Source organism: Dermochelys coriacea, chromosome 7, assembly GCF_009764565.3.
Source record: "Dermochelys coriacea isolate rDerCor1 chromosome 7, rDerCor1.pri.v4, whole genome shotgun sequence".
Classification (NCBI taxonomy): domain Eukaryota; kingdom Metazoa; phylum Chordata; order Testudines; family Dermochelyidae; genus Dermochelys; species Dermochelys coriacea.
The window spans coordinates 44,514,998-44,538,576 of record NC_050074.1 but is presented as its reverse complement, the minus strand read 5'-3'; the positions used below and the strand labels follow the sequence as shown (position 1 = coordinate 44,538,576).

The following is a 23,579-nucleotide window of genomic DNA, read 5'->3' as shown; positions in this document are numbered from 1 at the left end:
TTTTCCCCCATCTCAAACTATTTGTTGCTTTCAACCCGAATTTGTGAATAGCTTCAGTTGACACAAAACTGCTTTTTTTTTTTTTTTTTTTTAGCAAAAACAAACAAAAACCAAAACTAACAACCCCCTTCCTGTCTGAAAAAAATCACTTTGCTCTGATAGCAAGTGGAATTGGATCCACAAGCAAAGGAGGGTTGGAAAAACTATTGATTCCTGTGCTCCTGCTCAGTAAGAGGCTTTGACCCAGAGGGACTGGAAACTCCATTGGAACTGCAGGTTGTTGAGCTTAATGTCTTCTCTGTAACGCAGAGAGGTGAGAACACATAGTCAGTAGTAAGAAATGAGGCAAAAGCCTATATGGAAAACAGAGGGCCTAAGCCATGTCTCAAGTGGATGCTTGGGTTGAACGTGTGAATCAGCGCACAAGGTAGGTGTGTACAAATACTGATGGATGTGCTGCTTTCATTGGGCATGTGAGCATGCATTGTTGCATGGCTTACAAGCATTGTACAGAAATGGGCAGAGGGGCAGGAAGCCCCCGGATCAGGATGGAACATGCGCAGTGAGACCTATAGTATCCATAGACTGCCTCTTTGTAGCCACCCTCTTCTTTAATACAATCTGATACCCGGGTTTGTTTTGCCCACTCAGCTCCCATCAAGCAGCCATCATGCACATCAGGTGTGTGTGGGGGAAACATGGCCCTCCAGTTGTAGCATCTCCTTGCTACCTGATCCTAGCCACCTCAAAACACACAAGGTCTAGCCAGCAGATAATAGCAGATTTGGGGCAGAGACTGAAGCAACGGGCTGAGATGAATCAGGGGGAAAATGTGTGACTAACCTAAAAAGACATCAACAGCAGTAACAGAAATGTAGGTGGTAGGAATAGATTTTTCCAGGATCCCACTGGCTGGGTAACGTGTAACTCATGTTATAATAAAAGGGTAAGAGCAATAGGAGAGACTGAAGCAGCACAAAGAAAAGGAGTACTTGTTGCACCTTAGACACTAGCAAATTTATTTGAGCATAAGCTTTCGTGAGCTACAGCTCACTTCATCGGAACAGTAAGAGGGAGCGAAGAAGCACTGTGAAAAGCTGCATCACAGAGAAACAGCCCCTTCACCTCTGTGCACCAAAAAGGCGCTAATCTGTGCTGTGAATGGGTTTGGGCATGGGTAATGGGGGCAGAGGGATTGTGTCATCAAGTCACTATGCAAGATTGTGAGTACACACCGATCTCAATCCCAAATAACTATGCTGAGGCCAATAGAATTGCCTGGATTTACAGCAGTGTAGCTGAGATAAGACTTGGATCCTGCAGCATCATTCTAGTGATGGGCAAACCTCCTCAAGGGTTCAGCTCGGGTAAGCATATCCAGCCTCTAGGATCAGGAAGTCTCAAGGGACCAGGCTTTCTTACAAGGCCTCCAGCTATTGCCCAGTTTGGACAGGCCAGGGAATAGCCTTCACTGGGTGTTTAGCTGAGCTGCTTGAAGACAGATCCAAGAGTCCTATGAAGATGAGAGAGATTTAATGCATCAGTTACCCTTGACAAACTATCAATAGATCGCAGCAAGGTAGTTGCTCTGCTATGCACGAAACCCTGACCCAGAATCAGGTCGTCTACAAATGATTTAGCACCAGGTTCCCCACGAACATGCGGTACGCAACGGGTGAGAGGCAGCTCCCTTCTATCCGCACTCCGATCCCAACACGAATGGCTCTCCTCACCGAGCCCTACCCCCCCGGAGGGGGGAGGGCGGCTATCCAGGGCCAACCGAGGCTCCACGGCGCTGCCGTATCATTACGTTTAGGGTGGATTCTGACTTAGAGGCATTCAGTCATAATCCCACAGATGTTAGCTTCGCCCCGTTGGCTCCTCAGCCAAGCACATACACCAAATGTCTGAACCTGCGGTTCCTCTCGTACTGAGCAGGATTACTATTGCAACAACACATCATCAGTAGGGTAAAACTAACCTGTCTCACGACGGGCTTAGACCGTCGTGAGACAGGTTAGTTTTACCCTACTGATGATGTGGCCTTGACAGACTGCCCCCCTTTCACACTCCCTTTGCTCTCCCTGCCTATAGTCCATTCCTCTCTTCTGGCCTTCCTATCTCTCTTCCTCCCTCTCACACCGCAAGGGCCTAGTCTTCTGGCACTTGCCCAGGCAGATGGCTTGCTCTCTTCCTCTGCTGGCTGCATTCCAGGGACAGTCTCTCAAAGTGCAGGTTTTCTGGCTACCTGCTTCGCCCTCCCTCCATCCAGCCAGCCCTCCCTGGAGTCGTTGCTGGAACTCTGGCATTGAAGGTGGTGTTCCAGAAAGTGGAAAGGGATCTAATGCACTATACTCCTCCTTCAGGCAGGAAGCTTGGCAGAGCTAGGAGGAGTGGGAGTCCAGGAACTTCCAAGCAGGGAAATCACTTACTTCTAATCCTCCCACTTTTCCAGTCTGCCGCTATCTGCCTGCTTGAGGGGGAGATGCAGAATGTACCTCTCCCTCAGCCTTCTTGGTAGGCTGGGTGGTGAGTACAGAGTGAATGAGATTCCGTGCTTGGTGGAGGAGTTGGTTTTGGTTTTTACATGAAGATAAATAACAGGGAAGAAACTTGTAGCCATAGTCCAGCACAGTGGCTTAGTTCCTGATCCCTGTCCACTACTAACTTACCTTGTAAGGGCCAGATTGGGACACCTTTACTCACATTGGATATAATGTTGCTCCTCACACAGTCCCTTTGAATTCAAGGGGACTGTAAGTGGGATCTGATGCTACTCAACATGTCAGAGTCCCGGACGCCGATCCCCGGGGACTGACAGTCTGAGCAGCACGACCAGTCAAATCAGCGGGGGCAGATCCTTCCATTCACCTTCTGTGAAGAGAAAACTTTGGTGTCTCTAGTTAGGAAGGGAAGAGAGAGACTTCCAGGGTGACTGTCCCCATTCTCTATGCAGAGCTCTCAGGGAAGTCAGTGTGCTCCTCATGCAGGTGCTGATCCATGCCATGTGGTTTTAGGTTCCTGTTTTAGTTTAACCCATTAACTAATGGTGTAATTATTGTAGAGTTTCTGCACACTGACTACACTAAAGACTGGGTGACCTGCTGTCTTGCTATTGGTTGGAGGTCTGTGATAGGTAAAAGAAGAGAGCGGGTGTAATTGTTTGCCCAGCCTGCTCCCAAGTTGAATTAGTCTGGAGCCAGAGTTATGCTGAGAGCTGTTTATCTGCAGAGCAGCCAGCTGCTAGGGAGAGCTGCTAGGCAGCTGTCTTGCTCTCAGGATTCTCTCTTGTATTTCAGAAGCCAGGTGCGTTGCGCCCAATCCTGCAGCCTTCACTCAGCCAAAGCTCCCGGTGATGTCCTTGGGGGCAGGACTGGTCAAACATGTTCCATATAAACTGTTTTTTGACTAAACAACCCAATTTGGTCTGCTTTTTAGAGGAAAATGTGGGTGTTTTGCTTGATGGGGAGAGCTGCCGTTCAGTGGCAGAGCAACATGCTGTATTTGTGCTTGGGTTCTTCAAGCCTGCCGTGGCTGCGCCTTCTGTCCCCTTGGGGAGGGAGTCTGTGAGTAGCTCTAGAGCCATCCTCTGCCTCTTCTTTCAGCCTCACGCCCTGAAGAGCTCTAGCCAGCTACTGCATGAACCAACAATAGAAAGGCTCCAGCCAATTCCTCCCCAGCCTTGTACTGCTGTCCTGTCCTGTCCTGTCCTGGTCAAACTCCTGACCAGTATGAGTTTATTACCTAGTCCACCCCTTCCTCAATGTGGAGAGGAATATGCACAGCTTTGTTAACTGAGCTGAGATTTTCCCGTAAGCACTTCACTCAAACCACATTATTGTTAGGTAAAATATAAAATAGATAGATTTTTAAGTGATAAGTGACAGATGTACAGATAAAAGATTACCTAAGAAATAAACAAAACTGCAATCTAAGTCTTATACACTAGACAAGATTTGAATCAAGCAGTGTCTCACCCTGTTAGATAGGGCAAGCAGTTTGCTGATGTTTCATACACAGGCAAGGCCTTCTTCTTTCCTGCCTGGGACCAGCACTTCCCCCAGGTCAGTCTTTGTTCCACAGGTGTTCTATTGTGTGGGATGTGAGGCCAAGAGATGATGTCACTTCCCCCCTTTCATATCTTCTTCCAACTCGCTGGAAAGATCTTTTGCTATGTTATAAGTTCAACAGCCTCCTCTGGGTATGTGCTATCCCTGAGAGATTTCCATTGTTCACAGTTCCTGGGGCAATCCTTGTGAGTGTTTGTATTCTCCTCAATGAGCCATCAACATTGTTTGGCCTTTTTATTGTTGTATCTGAAAGGCTGCTTGTGGGTGTTCCCAACCTCACAACATGTTTCAGTGTCACATACATAGCAAAACTTCATAACTTCACATACATTGACAGCACATACAGCTTAACAGGATATTAATGTCCAACGGATCAATACTTTTAGAATGATACCTCACAAGGCATACTGTGTACAAAACATATCATAATTTATATGACAGTGGTGAATATGGGGGTGCCAGGGTGTTGCTTTGGGGCACAGAGTATCACACCAACCTCTTAGCAGGAGGCTGGGGTTTGGGGATTTCTCACTATCCTATCAGGAAAACAAAGATTAGGTGTGAATGCTGGGTCTTAAAAAAATCACAGTTCCTGAGATATTTAGGGGGAAAGCAGAGGGACTCGGACACAGGAAACTTGGGCTCAGGAGAGGAACATAGGGATGTGCTTTTGTAGCATAGGTGTCCTATTTAACTGTGTGACCAGACATGGAAGAAAGAAACTGCCTGCAGAGGAGAAGCTATATGCCGTAAGGGGGATCTTGGACTCTGTAGAGGACTCTGATCGAAGTCTAGAGAATGGTCGAGCAATGAGGAAACAGAGGCAGTGAAATGCGTATCGATGTTTATGATTTTTTTTCTGGATCTGTATATTGCTTGTTTTAACTGAAGTGACGAGTATTTGATTTGGGTAGCTCTTATGAAGCCTCCGTTGGCTTTGAGCTATCGTGTCCCTGAAGAGGTGAACTGTAAACCCAGAGAGCCCACAAGGTTGCAGCTCTGGAAAAGGGTGTGGTTAAGCTACTGGGGGGTCTCCACTTTTCCTGGGGGCCTAGGGTAGCTGGGCCATAAGGTCCCATTTCTGCAAATGGGTAATAGAGAGGCCATGCCCAGGAAGGATGCCAGAGAGACCAAGAAAAGAGTCTGGAGGCTGCTTAGACCAAAAGAAGCTTAAGAGCACATGAGCCCAATGAAGCGGGACCCAAACAAAGCAGCCGGCTGAGTGTGCAGCTGGGGGAGCTCTACCAGGGCTGTCTGACAATGCTTTACAAGGCTTAACAGAAACAGTTATTGCAGAGTGAGAACATTTGTGGATCTAGGCAAAGGAGAAAAGAGACATTGTCAGAGGAGAGGTGAATGAAAATGGAGAACCATGAGAAGAGGAGAGATACAGGAAGGCTTATGCTAGTGGTTACTTAGTGAATATTAAGCTCTTACATAGCCCTCTTCCTCCATCAGTCTCAAAGCACTGACTAGAAACCAGATTACAAGTTCTCAGGAGAACCTGGGTATATAATCTGCTTGTTAGCCCATGTTGCCACATCTACACTGCCATTGTTACCTGTGTGGGCTAGGTTAAAGCTCATATGGGCTAGCGGTACTAAAATCACATAGTCACTTGCAGTGTAGATCAACCCTGAGAAAGAGAGGACCCATGTGCAAAATAGTGGGATAGTTCATGAACCTGATTGCTGCAGTTCTGTGATGTTATTGTGTCAGCACTATTGTTAGAAGGAGAGAGAGTGAGAGAGAGGTCTGATTTTTTTAAATTTAATTTATTTTTTTTAAATTCAGAGTTAGTCACTTCAGATCCTCAAGCTTTGCGTCTGCAGGAGAGGTGGCTCACCAGGCCAAAGCAATCTGACATTTCCGTGCGGCGGGTGAAGCTAATGAATCAGGATAGAGGCTGCAGCGCTAGCTTTCTGCTGAATAGATATGAAGGCAAATGTAAATTCTAAACTTTCCAGGGAGTATTTTTACCTTAGCTCAACATTAACACCGATAAAAATAGTCACAAATTAGTGCAGGGGTGGAAAGCAAGGCTTTCTACCATTGAAACCATGCATATGTTTCTCTAGAGATTTAACCTCTTGTATGCGTTAGTAAAAGACAATGTAAACCATCCAACCTCTGCAGTAATACCTGCCCTTCCACAGCAGAATCTCAGTTAAGTAATTATATGGTAAATCCATAGCAAATTACAGGAAACTCTTCTTTACTTTGTAGGAATTCAATGTTGCAAGGAGGCTGCAGTGTCAAATACTGCAGCTGGATAGAAAATTGTGTGCAGTATCTTTAATCTGCAAATTTCAATGTGTTGCAAAGGTGGGTAAGACTTATAATCACTGTTCTACAGATGGTAAAACCAAGGCACAGAGCTTGTGATTTTGCTCAAGGTCCCATAGGGCATCAAAGGCAGAGCTAGGAATAGAACCTGGGGCTCTGGACTCAGTGCCCTGTCCAAACACTGTCTCTCATATGTAATGCTTTAGACTGTGAGCCAGTTACTAATACTAATGTATTCTATGTATAGAAATCTGAGTTTAAATTCAGCCAGAGCCATCCGGAGCAGAACTCTGGTAAATATTTTCAAATCTGCAGTCCATTTCCCCCACTTTCTCACCCTTTCCCTGCCCTTTCCCCTCCCTCTTCTCATTTTGCCACCGGACAAACAAAAAATGAAAATCAAACCCCAAAATGTTTGGCTTTCACTGAAGAAAACTTGAAAAATTTTGAAAATCAAATGTTGTACATAACTTCTTTTCATGAGAGAGGTCCATTTTTGATGGGGGTAAGAGAGGAAATGTTTTTAGTCTAAATATTTTGACCAGCTCTAATTACAAACTTCTTTACTGTAAGAGTCATCAGAAACACTGAAGTGATAAGCTATCTCTGATGTACACATTGATTCTGCAGGATTTCAATAATGGTACTACAGGAGAGTACATCTACTACCTATGGGTCACTTCCCTATTGTCTTCACTTGCTTGTTGTTTCTGACAGGCATTAATTTGATACCAATAGACAGCAGCATTCCTCTTTACTAAGATTTCAACTACTTCCTCTGCTTGATCTTGTGATCAGAACTTTATCTGGGAGCAGTAACCACAGCAGAGACAGGGAGGAGAGCATTTTGGGTAGGCGTTTGCGAACAATACTATTAGCTCTTGTACTGCCATAACTTAAGCTTCTGATGTTTGTCTCAAGATGTTAGAGACAAACATCAGAAGCTTAAGTTATGGCAGTATAAAGCTAATAGTATTGTTTGCAATGACCCAAATGAAGGGAGACATTAAAACACAGAGGGGAAAATTTTAAATAATTTTATTTTTATTTTGTAAATTGACAAATACATTTATGTCCTCATGAGACTGAAGTTAGAGGGAAAAGGATGGGTAAAGGAGATAAAGTCTGGGAACATGGGAAGGAAGAAGAGAATTCATGGCACGAAAGAGAAAGCAAGGATTATCAGCTACTCTGCAAGTGAGGAAATAGATATCTGAATTAGTGAGGCAAACCCTATAGAATATCTGCTGGCAGCTCTCCAGATTTTGTACTAATGGATATAGAGTAGGGACACATGCTCTTGTTTTTCAAGACACCAGCCAGCTTGTGCACTTTAGGATCAAGGCTGGTTTCTCCGTACCAAAGATAACTTGATGTGTGAGAGGCAGCACAGAATGTGATGAGTAAGATGTGATAAACAGCAGGAAATAAGGGAGTTGAGAGAACAGCACTGGAAGCATCAACAGAGGGGATTGGGATGGAAGGGCCGGCAAAATAGCTATTGAAGAGCAAATCAGGCTTGAAAGTCAAGTGGGATCAAGGTGCTTGAGCAAGCATTAATACATCCTCATTTTCTGAGGAGAAACTATGGGGCCAGATGTCCAGATATAATCCAAGAGTGGTCTGTGCAGGCAAGATTATAAATAGACTAGGAAAAGGAGTGGTGTGTTGCTATTGATGAGATCAAGAACCTAGGTATTGGTGTGGATGGGGAAAGATGAAAATAAATATGAATATGGGATCCAAGTAGAGAGAGGGAGATCTGAAAAAAAGAAACTTTCAGAAGCAGGACAGCCTCCTGAGTGAGACAGCAGCATATTAAAACCACTTGGACCGTTTTAACAGTCCAACCAGCAGCTATAGTGATACATACATACAGCAGTTATTATGCTATACTCTCCCCTCCCATCTAAAACACAGCTTGTCCTCAAGTGTGAGGGATTCTTAGGAATATAGTCCAACAGTCAGGAAGCAGCCTGTAACAGCCTATGTACAGACATCACAACTATGGCAGCTAAACCAAACACTACTAGATGAACACAAATGAAACATGAGCCATTATTCTGTTTCATATTCTATCCAGTAAAAACATATATACACATACAGATTAAAGTGGCCAAATGAATGAGAGGGGGATCATGAGTTAGGTCTCTGCAAATAGCCAAACCCACTCCCCTCTCTCTGGCTGAATTCCTCATCCACAAAACGGCCAAGAAACGTGAACAACTGACTCCATGGGCAACATGGCCAGATACAATAGCTACATATGACAATATATCTGGCAATCTCTCTGATCTCATACCAGTGAGGTTTTCATGATCAGATATATTTCTGATTCCTACATGTTTCCTCCAACTAGATCATGGGGAATTCAGACGCGGCTAATATAGGTCTGACTGCCTGTTCCTTGTCTTATTCGTGGTAGAGGGGACATGAGAGAGAGCATGGGTGTGTGTGTGTGTGTGTTTGTGTTGTATAGAAATTTGCAAAGAAAGCTCTGCTAACTGATAACATTTGCACTGACAAGCAGTGATTCCCCCCCTTCCTCCCCCAGTCAGTGGAAAAGGACCCTGTTGGAGGAGGTTATTATCTTGATACTGATTACATTGGTTTCTACTGAATTTTCTAATCACTGACTCATGGGGGCAGCATTCAGACAGACTTGCACAAAGCTGCCTCCTTGCAGTCCTGGGCAGAGAGAGGCCGTGACTCAATGTGAGACTGTCAACAGGACAGGAAGCTGAGCAAGATGGTGCTCTCAGAATTAAGAAAAGGAAGCTCATGCTTTCTCAATTACTTCCACACTTGCCTCTTACTCTGACCTATGACTATACACTCAGCTAAAGCCTTTTTGAACTGGGCTCAGGCATAGCTCTCAACATTCTAATGCACAGACAGGGGACCAAAAATACCAAGCAACATCTAGAAGTGAGCTTTGGCCAAAGTCAATGGATCAGATCTCCTACTGTCTTGCCCATTGTGTGGTTATTAACATCAGTGCAAAGTGGTTGGAGTTTGATAGTGCTTTGCACCTTTGTCAATGACTGCCCAAGATAATAGAGAATCAGGTCCACTCAGTGCACCCAGATATTTCTGGATGTCTTTTTTTTTTTTAACTTAACAAATGTTTTTGATACAGATGTGCTTTCTTTGTATGACGTTGCTGTTTCATTTATGAATTGCATGGACTCAAAGGTCTACTAGTTTACAAGTTAGTTTCACTGTGGCTTGTAAGTACTGAAACATCCTGTTCTGTAACACCAATATTTGTAACTTCTTACAGCAATGCGCCTTACTGAATCATAATCATTTCCCACAATAGCCAACAGTAAAAATACACAGGGCAAGAGGAAGTAGACTACCATATTTTGTTCCTCTTTCTTAGGCCTTTAACTCACTGATACCCAGAGCTGGTGCTGCATATAAGAGGACTAAGCAATTACTTAGGACCCCAAGCAGCAAAACGGGCCTCCCCATTCACTTATTTTCATAAGAACTTGCTTGTTTTAGTATGGGGGGGAATATTGCTGCTTAGGGCCCACAAAGGGCTGGCACTGCTACTGATGAAAACAATAGCTCTTATTCCCACTTAATGAGGTTTGCAATGGGACTATTTACATGCTTAAAGTGAAGCATGTGCTTAAAGTGCTTTCCTGAATCAGGACCAGAATGAAGACTCAAGCTCTTAAAGATCAGCCTGAGAGGAAACAGCATTTGATAGGGTTTTTTTTATTTAAATCAAAAAGAAAAGAAAATCCTCCTTAAAAGTCAGACCCTTGTGCTCAGGCAGAATGCATGTCATGAACAAAGTATCAATGACAAATGGGTGCCCCAGAAAATTGTAAATCTTCAGCATATGTAAGTGACTACTGTACCACAAGGGCACTGGTTAAACTAAAGTTCCAGTTACAAGCCCTGAGTTTGGGAAATCCTGATCTGGAGTGCTTTCAAGACCTTTTCAAAGACAACATGATGTTTGTTGCCAGTCTGAATAAAAAGTGTATTTTTAAAATGTAATTTAAAACAAATGCGTTGAGTAGCTTTTAAAATCTAAGTATTTATAAAGAATGAGGCCCAGTGTTTTAAAACTACAGTTACTTTTCTATGATATGTAGGCTTGGCAGAACTTGAATTTTTTTTAAAAATTTGATAATTTTTTTTTTAAAAAACCTGAGGAAAAAATGATCAATTTAAAATGTTCACAGTTGGGGGGATGGTTCAGACATTTATTGTCAGTAGACATTGAGAGTCAAAAAATTAAAGCTTTATAACCATTAAAACATAAATTGTCAACATCACACATCAAAACATACAAAGTAAATCAAAATTTAGTACATCCTTAAATTAAACTTTAGTACATTCTCAAGTTGCATTTTTCTTACTTTTCCGATCTCAATTATGAGCAATGGGGAATATTTTTGTCCTCTTGTATAAATACAGTGAAATCAGCATTTACTGACTAAAAATCTAACCCTTCCAAACCTGCATGTATGGCCCTGATCCTGCACTCTCCTCTGCATGACCCTCCTGATTTAGATGGGATTCTGCCTGAGCACAAGAGTCTGCCTGCAGAGACTTTAATCCTGCAATCTGATCAATCTTTCACATTATTTGATAGAAAAATGTAGAGTATTAGGCTCCTGACAACAGAGATATGTCCATCCAAGGTTTAGAGGATCTGTCCTACTCTCATTAAAGTCAATGGAAGTTTGAAAATTGACTATGAGAGAAGAACTGATCTGTATGAAAACAGAACAATGTTTTTTAAAATACTACTACATGTTGAAAAGGAGAGACTTGTAATGTCTGATCTGTTACTGGAAGACTTTATACCAAACACTGAAAGCTGCAGGGAACAGAGCAGTCATCCATTAAGAAAAATTGACACAAACAGGATAATTCTTCCAATTATTTGTATATTTTGAAAGTTCAATATTTCAGTATGCAAGGCTCATTTTTATGCTAGTGCATGTTGAAAAGCAAGACACCCTTCTAATCTAAAAATGTACAGGATTCACATATAAAGATGTTCTTTTAAAAATGTAACCTGAAAATAAATGGGAATTTAGAAGTTCAGATGAGTCTGGGTTACGTTTTGTTTGTAACTACACTTCATGCTGTTTTTTTTAAATTAGAAAACTGAGTCTCTTTGCACCTAAAAACAGAATTACTTTAGAGATTCAGCTGAATCGTTATTGTTCACTTTAATAATTTACCAGTTAATTTGTAAAAACTAGCCTGAGCACAAGAGATCAGGAGAGGACTGTTTAAAAAAAAAAGGGGGGGGGGAGATTTCAAGCTGTTTGGGACAGGACCTGTCTTTACTCTTGTGGCTTGGGCAGCATCGAGTCTGATTAACACAATGTAATAACGAGAAATCGTGTTTGCTTGACAGTGTTCTCAGCTCAGTGAATGTGCCCAGCCAGCAGTGGCTGCAGTGCCAGGGTCTCTCCAGCAACCTCGCTAGCACCCGTGTCCTAATGCTCCCACGGGTGTGTGCTGGATGTTCAGCTTGAGCAGGACGGGTATTAAATCCTGAGCACCGGGGCTCACAGTGGAGAAAAATGACAAGTCGCCGGTGCTCCTCCTGCTGCTTTGATCAATTGCGTGACAGCCCTTGCTCCTGCGCCCGCCTCTCCCGACGTTCAGTTACCGCACTACCTGCGGCTCCATTCACCTCCTCTGAGCCCGCCCCCTTCCCGCGCTTTGCAATTACCAACTTGATACACCAGGTTCCAAACACCCCGCCCCTCTTCCCCCGGATAGGACCTCCCGCGTTCCATCGCCGCCCACTGGAACGTCTCATTGGCGCCGCGAACAAACGGGAAGGGAGGGGGGGGGGGGGAGAAGGGAGACTTCCCCCGCCCAACGGAAAAGTCGAGTGGAGCAGCGGGCCCGTCAATCCGGGGCTCCGCTTGTAAAGCTGTTTAAAGGGCCGCTAGGAGCCGCGCACACGCTCAGGGCCCGGGACGTGTTGCCGTGCGGTCTCAGCGCCGTTGGAGCGGTTTGTTTGCGGAGTTGAAGTGTGTGTTCAATCTTTGTATCCAGGTACCAATAATGCACGAGGAGGTTCCTGCTTCGAACCCCTTGAGGACGTTCCAATGCTTCCATTCTGCCCGAGTAAGATGAACCGACCAGTAGCAGCCAGCCCCTTGTTGAGTTGTGCAGATTGTAACACAGAGAGCATATGCTTTGGGACACCCAGGCTCACATACCGCCCAGCCTGGACTACACCAGCCCGCAATCGCAGGGGGCTGGACCCGATTTTCCACTCGCTGGTGTTAATCAGGAGTGACTCCGTTGAACTCAGACTGGTGTATACCCAATTTGTAGAGGGAAATCAGTCCCGCTCTATCCTGCCGGGATATTAGGGATTGCTTCACTCCCCACTGTCATATTACAGAGCATCACTTGTGTGTGCTGTATGCTACCCCTGCTTGTGTCTTGTTAGCTCAGGAGAGGTTTGGAGCAGCACAAACTCTGAGATGGTTTTTAGAGAACAAGGGAGCCTGGGATTGGGAACAGCCCTAACTCCAAGCAGTTTAGAGGGTGCGCAAGGGAATGAGAAAGGTGCAGTGATGTGCGAGGATCATGAGAGAGGTTGATTATTACGGTAGAGAGAGTTAAAGCATCCAGATTATGGTCACAAGAGCCTGAACAACAACCGATGATGTGCAGCAATCTAACATTTATTTCTTTCTGATTGCACTATTCTGTCTTTGAGAGAGATACTATGAGATATATGGATGTGTGTGTGTGTGTGTGTGTGTGTATGTGTGTGTATATATATATATATATATATATATATATATATATATATATATATATATATATATATATATATATATATACACACACTCAAGTCACACAAAGTAACTGAAGTAGATGCCCATTCATTCCTCCTGTCCTTTGTAAAAGAAGCCAGTTTATTTTTTCGTACCTATTTTAAGGATGAAAACCTCCTATTAAGATCCACTATTTCCCCTACGGCTGATCTACTGGGCTGTCGCTGTTTTATTCCAGGATCGAGTGGTGCCCTTACCCCAGCACCTTCCCCATTGATAAACAACGGGAGAAACCTGGTGGAATAAGCTCGTGTCTCCAGCCCGTGTCGTGTACTAGTTTGTTCTCACTGAAGTGAATGCAGGCAACTAGCTGCTGCAGGCTCGGGCACGGAAATATTGTATAGCGGTGTGGAAATGCCTCCCCTAAAATAGCCCGTGGGCTCGCTGTGCTCTCTCCGCTCTCCTTCGTTTAAGATCTTTTTCAAACCATGTGGTTGCCATGGTGGTAAGGGGGGGAGGAGGAGGGTGTTTTCCAGAATGCGGGAGGATCCGGCCCTTCAGGTTGGGCCATCGATTTCCCAGGCATCGGCAGCTGGGCAGAGGTGCGCCTGGAAGGGTGGGAGAGCCCCGCGTCCCCTTTAAGGCTGGCCTCTCGGCTGCGCTCTCCCTCCCCGGTCCCGCCTCCCGGAGCATGACACGCCGCTCCGATGGCGAAGCCCCTTTTTAATTGAGGCTGTCAGGCGGCGGAGCCAGCCCGCGAGGGTAGGAAGCGAATCGACCGCGGCGGTAGCGTCTTTCAGGCGGGAGCGGGAGCGGCCACGCTGCCAGAGGGAGAGGGCAGCCCAGCAATCCGCAGCGAGCGTCCACCTCCCCGGGGCGGGGGCCGGGGCCGGGGCCGGGGCCGGGCGATCCCCCGCTCGCCGCTCCTGCAAGTGGAAGGCTGCATCTCTGCTTGAGCAGGCTCTCCCGGAGGGAGGAGAGCGGCTCTGGCAGCCCTGGGATCGCTCTCGCCTCCCCTGCCTGCCCCTCTGGCGCCCGCTGCCCGCGGCTCGGGGGTGCACCGGGAGTGGACCGGGGGAGGGAAGGGGGCCTTTCCCTTGCGCCAGCGGCAGCGGCGGCCCGTGGGCTCCCTTCCTCCGACCCGGGGGGCGCCCCCTGTCCTCCGAGCCTCATGAAAAATCACCTGTGGGGCAGCTCCCTCCGGGCTCCCATGGCGGCGGCGGTGCCGTGGAAGAGCGTGGAGTGGCTGCAGGAGGAGCTGGAGTCCGGCGGGGGCAGCTCGCTGCTGCTGCTCGACTGCCGCCCCCACGAGCTCTTCGAGTCCTCGCACATCGAGACGGCCATCAACCTGGCCATCCCGGGCCTCATGCTGCGCCGCCTCAAGAAGGGCAACCTGCCCATCCGCTCCATCATCCCCAACCACGAGGACAAGGAGCGCTTCGCCAAGCGCTGCAAGGCGGACACCGTGCTGCTCTATGACGAGGCCACGGCCGAGTGGCAGCAGGACAACGGCGCCCCCAGCTCTGTCCTGGGGCTGCTGCTGCAGAAGCTGCGGGACGATGGGTGCAAGGCGTATTACCTGAAAGGTAAGGGGGGGGGCGATGGTCCCTATCCCAGCCTTCCTCCCTCCCTCCTCGAAAAGGGGCTCGCAGATCGCCCTCCCTAAACTCGCCAGCCCCCAAGCTGCCTCTCTCCTCGGATTTCAGAGCTTCCCCCCCCCCCCATATGATCACAGTTGTGTTTCCTTTGGCGGCCCCAGAAACTCTATCCAGCTCCCGCCCCCGCCCCCAGTGCTTTGCAGTTTATCCCCCAGGACAGATTTCCTATCTTAGGGCTTTTTTTCCTCCTTCTTGTTTCCCCTCCCCCATATGCCCTCGATTGGCTCTGACTCTTCTCTGAGGAGAAATCGAGACCTTTGGGGGGATAAAAGACCCCCCCACACACACACGAGGATTATCTTTTTTTAATCTCCTGTGTGTGGAGGAGGAAGCCGAGCTAGGATGTGATTTGTGATGAGACTCGGAGCGAAAGACACACACGCTTTCTTTTGCCTGGATTATTTTCTCCCTTGTTAATCTTTTTACAAAATGGTTCCGTGTGCTGGGGGAGTGGAGAGTTTGGCCAGATCGCCCCCAATTTTGCATTTGTGTCTTGGGAGGGGGGGGGGGGAACAACCACCATCACCTCCTTTGCAACTCGTCTGGGAAGCAAATTGACCCCCTCCCCTTCTTCCAATCCACAGGCTATAAGAGAACGGAGGGATTCCTCTCTCTCCCTCCAGAGAGCAGGGCAGGGTGAAAGTAACAACCTAGCAGATTCCTTTCCCTTCCCACCCGTAAGGATTTGCCCCTCATCTGTTTCCTTAGTCCGCATCTGATTCCTGCTGGAGGGAGACAGATGCATCTTTCGTCGTCTTTTCTCTCTCAAAGGAAAATTCAGATTGGCACAGATCATGCACAGTCTCCTATGTCCTGAACTGACCTGCAGTAATTAGAGCAGCCCCCCAAAACTCCCCACACTAAAGCAGAACTTTATTATCCAACAGAGAAGGGTGGAGGCGGGATACCCCTTGGCATGAAAACAATCCCTTGTGTACTAATAGCCCCCGCTCTCATGTGTGCCTCTGACTGGCTGTAGAAACCATTTGGGGAGACACGGGGACATTTTTAAAGGCCTGCCTCCGGTATTCTGGAGTGGCAGGGCCCCTTTCTTGACATTTTCCCCGAAGATCTGACTCTCTTCCCCATAGACTAAAGCCTAATATTTTTAAAGCAAAGTTTGAGTGGTCAGAGCTTCATTTTCCATCAAAACTGCTCTTGGGTCCCCCTCTCCATCTTGAAATTCCTAGATCCAGTAAGGTCTGTGGAAGAGGGGATGTTTCTTGTACTGATACCTTCCCCTTCAGCCTCTGAGACACGCACTCCATTGATGTACACCCAGGGTTAGCTCAGAGCACTAGCTTTGCTCCCCGGGATTCACTCTATAGAAGTGGGAGGGTGCCTCGCTTTTAGTCTCTGAATGAAACGCTCAGCTCCTCGTAGCTTCATACTTAAGATCTTGATATATATATATATATAGTTAATTATTTTCTTTCCCCCTCTAACTGTCTCAAAAGGCACCCCCCGAACACTGGCCTGGTTAGACACCCTCTGTTCCCAAAGCACACCCCATTGCGGTCGCTGGGCGGCAGGGTTGAGGCAGAAATGGTAGATGAAGCAGAAGCAAAATTGCCACTTTCAACGATTTAAAACCACACTCCGTTTCCCCCCCCCCCCCGTCCAGGAGCCCAGTGATATGTGGGGGAGGGAGGAGATGATCAGGCTCTTTGGAGTGCATGGCGGGGGTGGGGAATGGATTATCTGGGGACAGAGCATTTCCTTCTTTCTAGCATTTAGGTCCGTTCGTAAGTGAAATAAAGGGACCTGCCTGCCGATATGTTCCAGTCGTAGCTCTTGATCGGATTGTGGATACGCTCTTCCCCTTCCTGATGAAATCCCTTCCCCCACCCCCATATCTCTTTAGTGTTATCTGATTAGCTCTGTCATTTGCTTTTTTAACTGCTCTCTCCCATAAGAAGGAAGGAGCAGCTTTGAAGTTACTTTTAAGCCATCTTTAATGGGGAGGGGAGGAGTTAGATTTCTCTTGCTGTCCTTTTTTTCCTGGTGCCTTGGTGGGAAATGGTTTCAATTAAAATTCCAAGATGGCTTCTCCATGTTGTCTTTCTCTATTGGGGGAGGGAGGAGGAGGAGGGGAAGAAAGAGCCCTGTTTTCATGAATGGATGTGGCTGGAGCTGTCTGTTCTAGTCAATGACCCACTCACAACCACCAAACCCACTAACAAAGTTTCCAGGAGGCTTGCTAATGACACCGTTGTCAGCTTTGGATAATGATGGCTAAACTCCTGTTTGATATATATTAAAAAGAAGGTAGATTTCTTCCCCCCCTTTCCCCCCCCTCTCTGCCCCCTTCCCTCCACTTTCCGTCCCTTCCTCACACTGCTAAGCCGAGACACTGAAGAGGAAATGCTGAGAAATCAGCATTTTGGATCCTCTCCGTCTCTTCTTTGTATTTTTATATAAAATGATTCTCCTATTTTAAAAAATTCTGTAACAAATGATCCAATGCAAAGTGTGTGTGTCTGTACCGTACAGCTTAGAGGTTGGAATCAATCTACTGTGCAAAACCCATGTCATTTTAACTGTTTTTAAAGTGAAATCATTTGTAGATGGGGTTTGAATGGTTTGACTGTTTTTTGTGGCTTCCTTGCATGTTAAATAGCACAATAGCTCTTGTCTGAGCCATCTCAAATGGAAAAAGACTTAGGTTTACATCTCCACGAACCTAAAGGTATTAAATTATTAGGAAGCTAAAATTTACCAGCTTTGACTCTGGTGAAAGCCAGCTCAGGTTCAATGAGTCTCTTGCAATTGATTTTTAAATGGGAAGTGGATTGAGCCCCTACTTAGTAATTCTGCTTCCCATACTCCTGTACCATACTATATCAGTAGTTCCGTTTACTTCAGTGGGACTGTTTGCTGAGTAAAGTGCTACTCTAGAGGAGTAAGGGTAGCACAATCGGGCCTATAATCTGCATTTCAGGATCTGAATTTACACTCCCTTTTTGCTAGGGAGAAACAAAGACCAAAGTAAATTGTGTTTTACCTAGTTTAACCCACTAACTGATGCAAGAATCTCTCATTTTAAATAGTAAAATGCCTTTTTTCCCCCAGGTGGCTTTAACAAATTTCAGACCGAATATTCTGAGCATTGTGAGACCAACCTTGACAGCTCCTCACCCAGCAATTCTCCTCCTGCATCTGTCCTTGGCCTTGGAGGACTAAGGATCAGCTCCGATTGCTCTGACGGCGAGTCTGACAGGGAGCCAAGCAGTGCCACAGAGTCGGATGGGAGCCCAATCCCTAACAACCAGCCTGCCTTCCCTGTCCAGATCCTACCCTACCTGTATCTAGGTTGTGCCAAAGATTCTACCAACCTAGATGTCTTGGGCAAATACGGCATCAAGTACATCTTAAATGTGACTCCCAACCTGCCAAACATGTTCGAGCACAACGGAGAGTTTAAATACAAACAGATTCCCATCTCGGATCACTGGAGCCAGAATCTCTCTCAGTTCTTTCCTGAGGCCATTGCTTTCATTGGTAGGTGTTTGAATTCTGCTGTTGGCAGAACATGCCTTTAGCAATCGCAACTTGAGAATGCACCGAGCTACGGTGCCGTAGCAGTCGCCATTAGTCTGTACATGGATGTAAAAGTTGTACGCTTCTCAGATCAGCTGTTAGTCACATGCCAAGATCAAGCCACCCCAAATCAACTGCTTTTCAGTGTCCAATCTGAGGTACTTTTTGAAGTGCCTTATCTTCAGAGTACTGGTGCTGACCAAGCCCAGTCTCCCTTCAAGGCATCTGAAGTTGGTTTCCCTACATTGATTACTTTTAACAACTTCAGCTATGGGGCCTGATTCTCCACTGCCTCCCACTTTACATAGGTATTCACATCTGTATAAAATGACTATACAAGGCAGTGGAGAATCAGGAGTGCAGTACCTTCTTATTTTGGGAAATGTGGATTGACAAGAAATGCTGTGGTTTGACTAATGTCTGCAGTTGCCTGTTCTCCATACCTGTAGGGAGATCCTTAATCCTTGGAGGTAAAATCAGAGGACTTGTCTACATGGGGAAATGTATGGGTATAATTATACCGTTATACTTCTACTGGTGTATCTGCCCATGTAGCTGCTCCTATTCCAGTATAACACGGAGTTCTAGTGGTACAATAATAGCAATACAATCATACTGATATAGTTTTGCTGGTAAATTTCCAGTGTAAACAAGCCCTAAGACACTTTTACTAAAGATCCTTGCAGGACAGATCCCTTCCCAGGTTAGCTTTAACAACCAGAGATGCTTTTTGTTCTGTGGTAGATGACTGTCAGGCTGAATAAAATGCATGCTTCCAGTGTGCGTGTCAGCTGTTCAGGGATGGTAGTCTCTTTGGCCTACTAACACCAGATTTTTATTAGGATTGAATGGCACAAGCAGCTGTCCTCACTTTAACCATTAGAAAGCTTTGATATCTCTAGGAAATGAAATGATCCCCTTGCCTTCATACCATAGGCTGTGTAAGGGGCCTAGGTGCTTCTACTGTGAGGCCTTAAATGGAACAATACAGTATTAGGACCTTGGCTGCTTTGCAGCAATGTTGGAGGAAGCAGTTGCCATTGCTTCTCCTTCCCCCCTCCCCCCCACTCTCTAATAGCACTGTTCTGGTCAAAAGCCCAAGGGTTTAGCAAGGTGTGGGGATGCTGTTTCACCCTCCTAGTGGATGCATCAAGTTCCTGATGAGCTGTGGCATTTGGGTTCTTTCTGCTATAGTCAACACATGTTTCTGTGAACACCAGCCTCTTGTGCTTTGTCTTTAATGACAGGAAATAGAGGATTATCTCACTTGCTTACTATAAAACCAAAACTTAGAAATGGGGCTTTGCTCAGATGAAAGACACACACACTTCAGATTGCATTGCTGCTCCTGCAATTTCAGAATTTCACTGAAGAGTTGGTGTCATATATATATATATATATATATATATATATATATATATATATATATATATATATATATATTAAAAGCTCTGGCTTTGAATAGAGCAGGACTGGAGGTTTCCTTTCTCATAGTACCTTATTCTTCACAGCCAAGCTCTATGGCAAATGACTTATTTGAAACATTGTTCTGCCTGGAAGTAAATTTTGCAGTATATTTTAACGTATGCCATGTTCTCAGTGGCATTCCTCTGTCTCAACACTATGATGTCAGTTCACGCTGTTCGGGCTCTGAGAAAGAGACAGTACATCTGTGTTCTTCAAGCAGTGGCAGCAGTTGCTAAGAGAAATAGCTTTTAGTAAAACTGCCATCTTTCCTTTTCCCTCTGCCACCATATGTCTTGATAGATTCACTGTAGCACAAATCTTGCTATAGGGAAGTCTGTTTCCCCAATCCCAACGCCTAAAGAACAAGATCACAGTAATTAAGTTCCTCTATTTTAGAGTTCACTTGAATCAGTTTCCACTGCACAGTACTCCGAAAATAAATGTCTTTTTTTTTTTTTTAACCCTCAGTTTTGCTGATTTTTTGTGTGTCATTTCTGGTCACATGACTGGTTAGACTTCACAACCCCATTTTAGCACTGATTGATTGATTAATATGAATTGTGAGAGGGGTATGGAGCAGGTCTGGGTGCCAGGAACTCTGGAGTTGGAATTCCAACTCTCTCTGACCTTGGGCAAGTGACTTAACCACACTAGTTTCTCCCTTTTATGAAACAGAAAGCAATAATACTAACCACACAGAGGTGTTGTAACTTTAATTAATTAGTCTTTGTTAAGCATGGGGAAGCTGAAGTGCTAAGTATGACTGATTGCATCACTGGGGTATATTGTCAGAGTGCCTGATTTTTGAAGAGGAAAATATGTGGAGCTAAATTGCATACTGTCACTCTGAACTGCTGGAGCAGAAGATCCATTGCTGGCAATGACCTGGTTCTATAAATCTGAAGCTGCCATCTAGCCCTGCTCCAGGACAGCGCATTTTTGCTACAGAAGTCTAAATGTATCCTTCTTTTTCTCCCTCTTTGTTTCAGATGAGGCCCGTACCAAGAAATGTGGTATCCTGGTTCACTGCCTAGCCGGCATCAGCAGGTCTGTAACAGTAACCGTTGCCTACTTGATGCAAAAAATGAACTTGTCCCTGAATGACGCCTATGACTTTGTGAAAAGGAAAAAGTCGAATATCTCCCCGAACTTTAACTTCATGGGCCAGCTCCTGGACTTTGAGAGGACTCTGGGGCTCAACAGCCCATGTGACAACCGCTCCCCCAGTGAGCAATTGTACTTCACCACCCCCACCAATCACAACCTGTTCCAGCTGAACACCTTGGAGTCAACATGAAGGGGATGTTTGGTTGGGAACTTGAGCCTTGAATAGCTTCTCTTGAGCATTTCAAATATTAAAAATGTATGTATCTTGCCAGGCAGCCTTGAAAGAACTAGTTTCTCCAAGTAGAGGTGTCTGATCGCTGCTTTAAAAAGGCTAAGGCCATTTATTAGTATCCTGATGCTAATCAAAGTGGATCAAAGAGTAGTCTCTTTACAGGGGTTATTTAATATGGGGGATCTTGTGGCGTTCTGAGCGCAGCTGTTACCGGCAATAACTGCTTTCCTGGATGTGTTGAGACTAGTGAACCGCACACACTCACACAAACCACACGCAAAGCTACCTGCGTGGTAGGTTGTTGTGGAAAGTAGAGGAGACTTACGCACTTGACAACCTTGAACAAAGGGTGTTGGCCTAAGACTATTTTAAAATCCACATTTTTTTTTTTTTAAAAGGTAATCTTACTCTCTGAGTCTTGGGCTCCAACTCGTTTTAAATATGTAAGTTCCTGACTGTTTGTACAGACGAGGTTGCAAAACCAGTATTTTGTTCTGTTCTTGTTTGATCTTTCTTTTTTTTTTTTTAAATCAAATGTTTATATTGACCAAATGCATTTTGCACACTTTGTGAAGCCTTGAGACGTCCTAGCATATTACTGGGTACACCCTGAGAGAGAGACATGCTGCTGCTGTTGCTAGCATCTGGTAGGAAGCTTTGTTATTTGTGAAGGCCAGTTGGTCTTAGCCTCTCTGCCACTTCCACACTCACAATCACAAACTCTGCACTGAATCAACCAAGGTGACTAAGCTGCAAGCTTTTTTTTTTTAAATACCACCCCCACTACCCCACCACCAAAAAACACTGTCTGCTGTTGCCAGAGGTAAACCTTGTGTAGCCTCCAGAGTTGGTAGAAGCATGTCTGAGGCTAGCACTCGTTCTCTGCCGTCAGTCGAACGATGATTGGTGTCACCCAGCTGGTCTGAAATCATTCCAGCTTCTGAAGTAAAGAAAGTACTTGTGATGTTGGCACTTATCTGGCACACTTAATTCTTTTGTGTGTGCAGGGGTGGGAATTGAGTGCTACTGGTACTCCAAAAGACTGGAGCAGAGCAAAGTTTTTACAGCATGACACTGCTGTGGAGTCATGCACAAACCATGGAAGGGGAATGGAAATGTGTGAAATAATGACCAGAATGTTGTAAAAACTGGCAAATTCTGAGACTCTCAGAGCGTTCAACGGAGATTCAATGGGTTTCCTTTTTTCGAGTAACTTTTTGCCGTGCCTTCTAGAACAAGAAGACTTGTTAATGTTTCTGGCTAACGTTTGGCAAAGGTTTCATACGCTGAAGAAGTGGTACTAACGTCTGGGAGGAGGGCAGAATGGATCTGGAGGTTTCTTTTATTGGCTGCAATGTAGTCCTTCCCTTCTCCCCACCTCCTTATCCACTGGAACTCTCATGTAACTAAAACAAACAAAAACAAAAAAAAAGAGAGAGAAAGCCACGGAATTTTTTTTCTAAATATCCAGGTTTTTGTATTTTTTTTTCAAAAAAAAAAAAAGAAAAAAAAAGAAAAATAACTCCTCCATATAGAGGAAAGTTTGATGCTGTCAAATCATGGTTTTTTTGTTTTTTTTTGGTTGGGTGGTTGTCTTCTGTTTTGTTTTGGTTTTTTTGTTTTGTAACAATGTTGGGATTGTGGGTCATCAGGGAAGGGAGAATGGACATAAGTATGGCTGAGAGTGAGCGAGCAAATTGAAAATATCCTAATTGCATTTTACCTCATGGTGTAACTTTTTTTTTTTTTTTTTTTTTTTTTTTTCAGGGATTTTTAGACAGTGCATCTGTATTGCATTACAGCTAAGCTGGCTTATAAAGGCTTCCTGTGCTGTAAGTGATCAGTCTTCTTTAAAGGAAAAAGATACATCCTCTGATTAATACAAATGAGAGCTTGTTAGCGAGGGATGGTTTTTGCTTTCTGAGTTATGAAGGTAAATTAATGACCCTATATATATACTGAACCAATATTGGGACTTTTGTTTATATTGCAAATAAATATTATTTTTTCTTTAAAAATCATGTTTCTGTGTTCAGTGCTTGGCTAGTCAGCGAAACCTGTCTGTATAAGGGTGGGCTATTCTCTTATCCCTTTTTATGGCCCGTTTATGTCCTCCTGTGACCGTGAACAGCACTTTCTGGGTTGTGTTCAAGCATGGTATTTGGTTTCATGCACAGTGTAATTTTTGAGATCTTGCAGTAATGGGGGTGGTGGTGGGGAGAATGGGGACTGAATACACCAGAGAACAAAGAACAGCATGAGACGGATACTGGTTTTGACCGTCTTGCACTGCCACCCAAAAAAGCCCTCTGTTCATAAGGCACGTGTGGCTTGGGATGGGGGGTGAACACGACACCTAGCCCTTGCCAATAACCTCTGTAGTGGATGTAAAGGGGCTGCTTTCATTTCAGTGGAAAGTAACGGTAACTTAGGG

At 45.2% G+C, this 23,579-nt stretch overlaps 1 protein-coding gene and 1 long non-coding RNA gene across 2 annotated transcripts; one reads left to right on the top strand and one right to left on the bottom strand.

Annotated features, from left to right (window-relative positions):
* Window positions 1-831: 831 nt before the first annotated feature.
* Window positions 832-19,724, bottom strand: LOC122460988. The gene is made up of 4 exons (XR_006282672.1): window positions 19,660-19,724; window positions 3,650-3,659; window positions 2,071-2,073; window positions 832-843 (listed from the first exon to the last, which is right to left on the bottom strand). It is a non-coding gene; the product is annotated as an uncharacterized LOC122460988 (long non-coding RNA).
* DUSP7 (dual specificity phosphatase 7) lies at window positions 13,323-23,163 on the top strand. Its single transcript, XM_038410977.2, has 3 exons — window positions 13,323-14,727; window positions 17,872-18,300; window positions 20,796-23,163. The coding sequence occupies exons 1-3, from the start codon at window positions 14,313-14,315 to the stop codon at window positions 21,101-21,103; spliced, it is 1,152 nt and encodes a 383-aa protein (XP_038266905.1). The 5' UTR covers window positions 13,323-14,312; the 3' UTR covers window positions 21,104-23,163.
* Window positions 23,164-23,579: the final 416 nt, after the last annotated feature.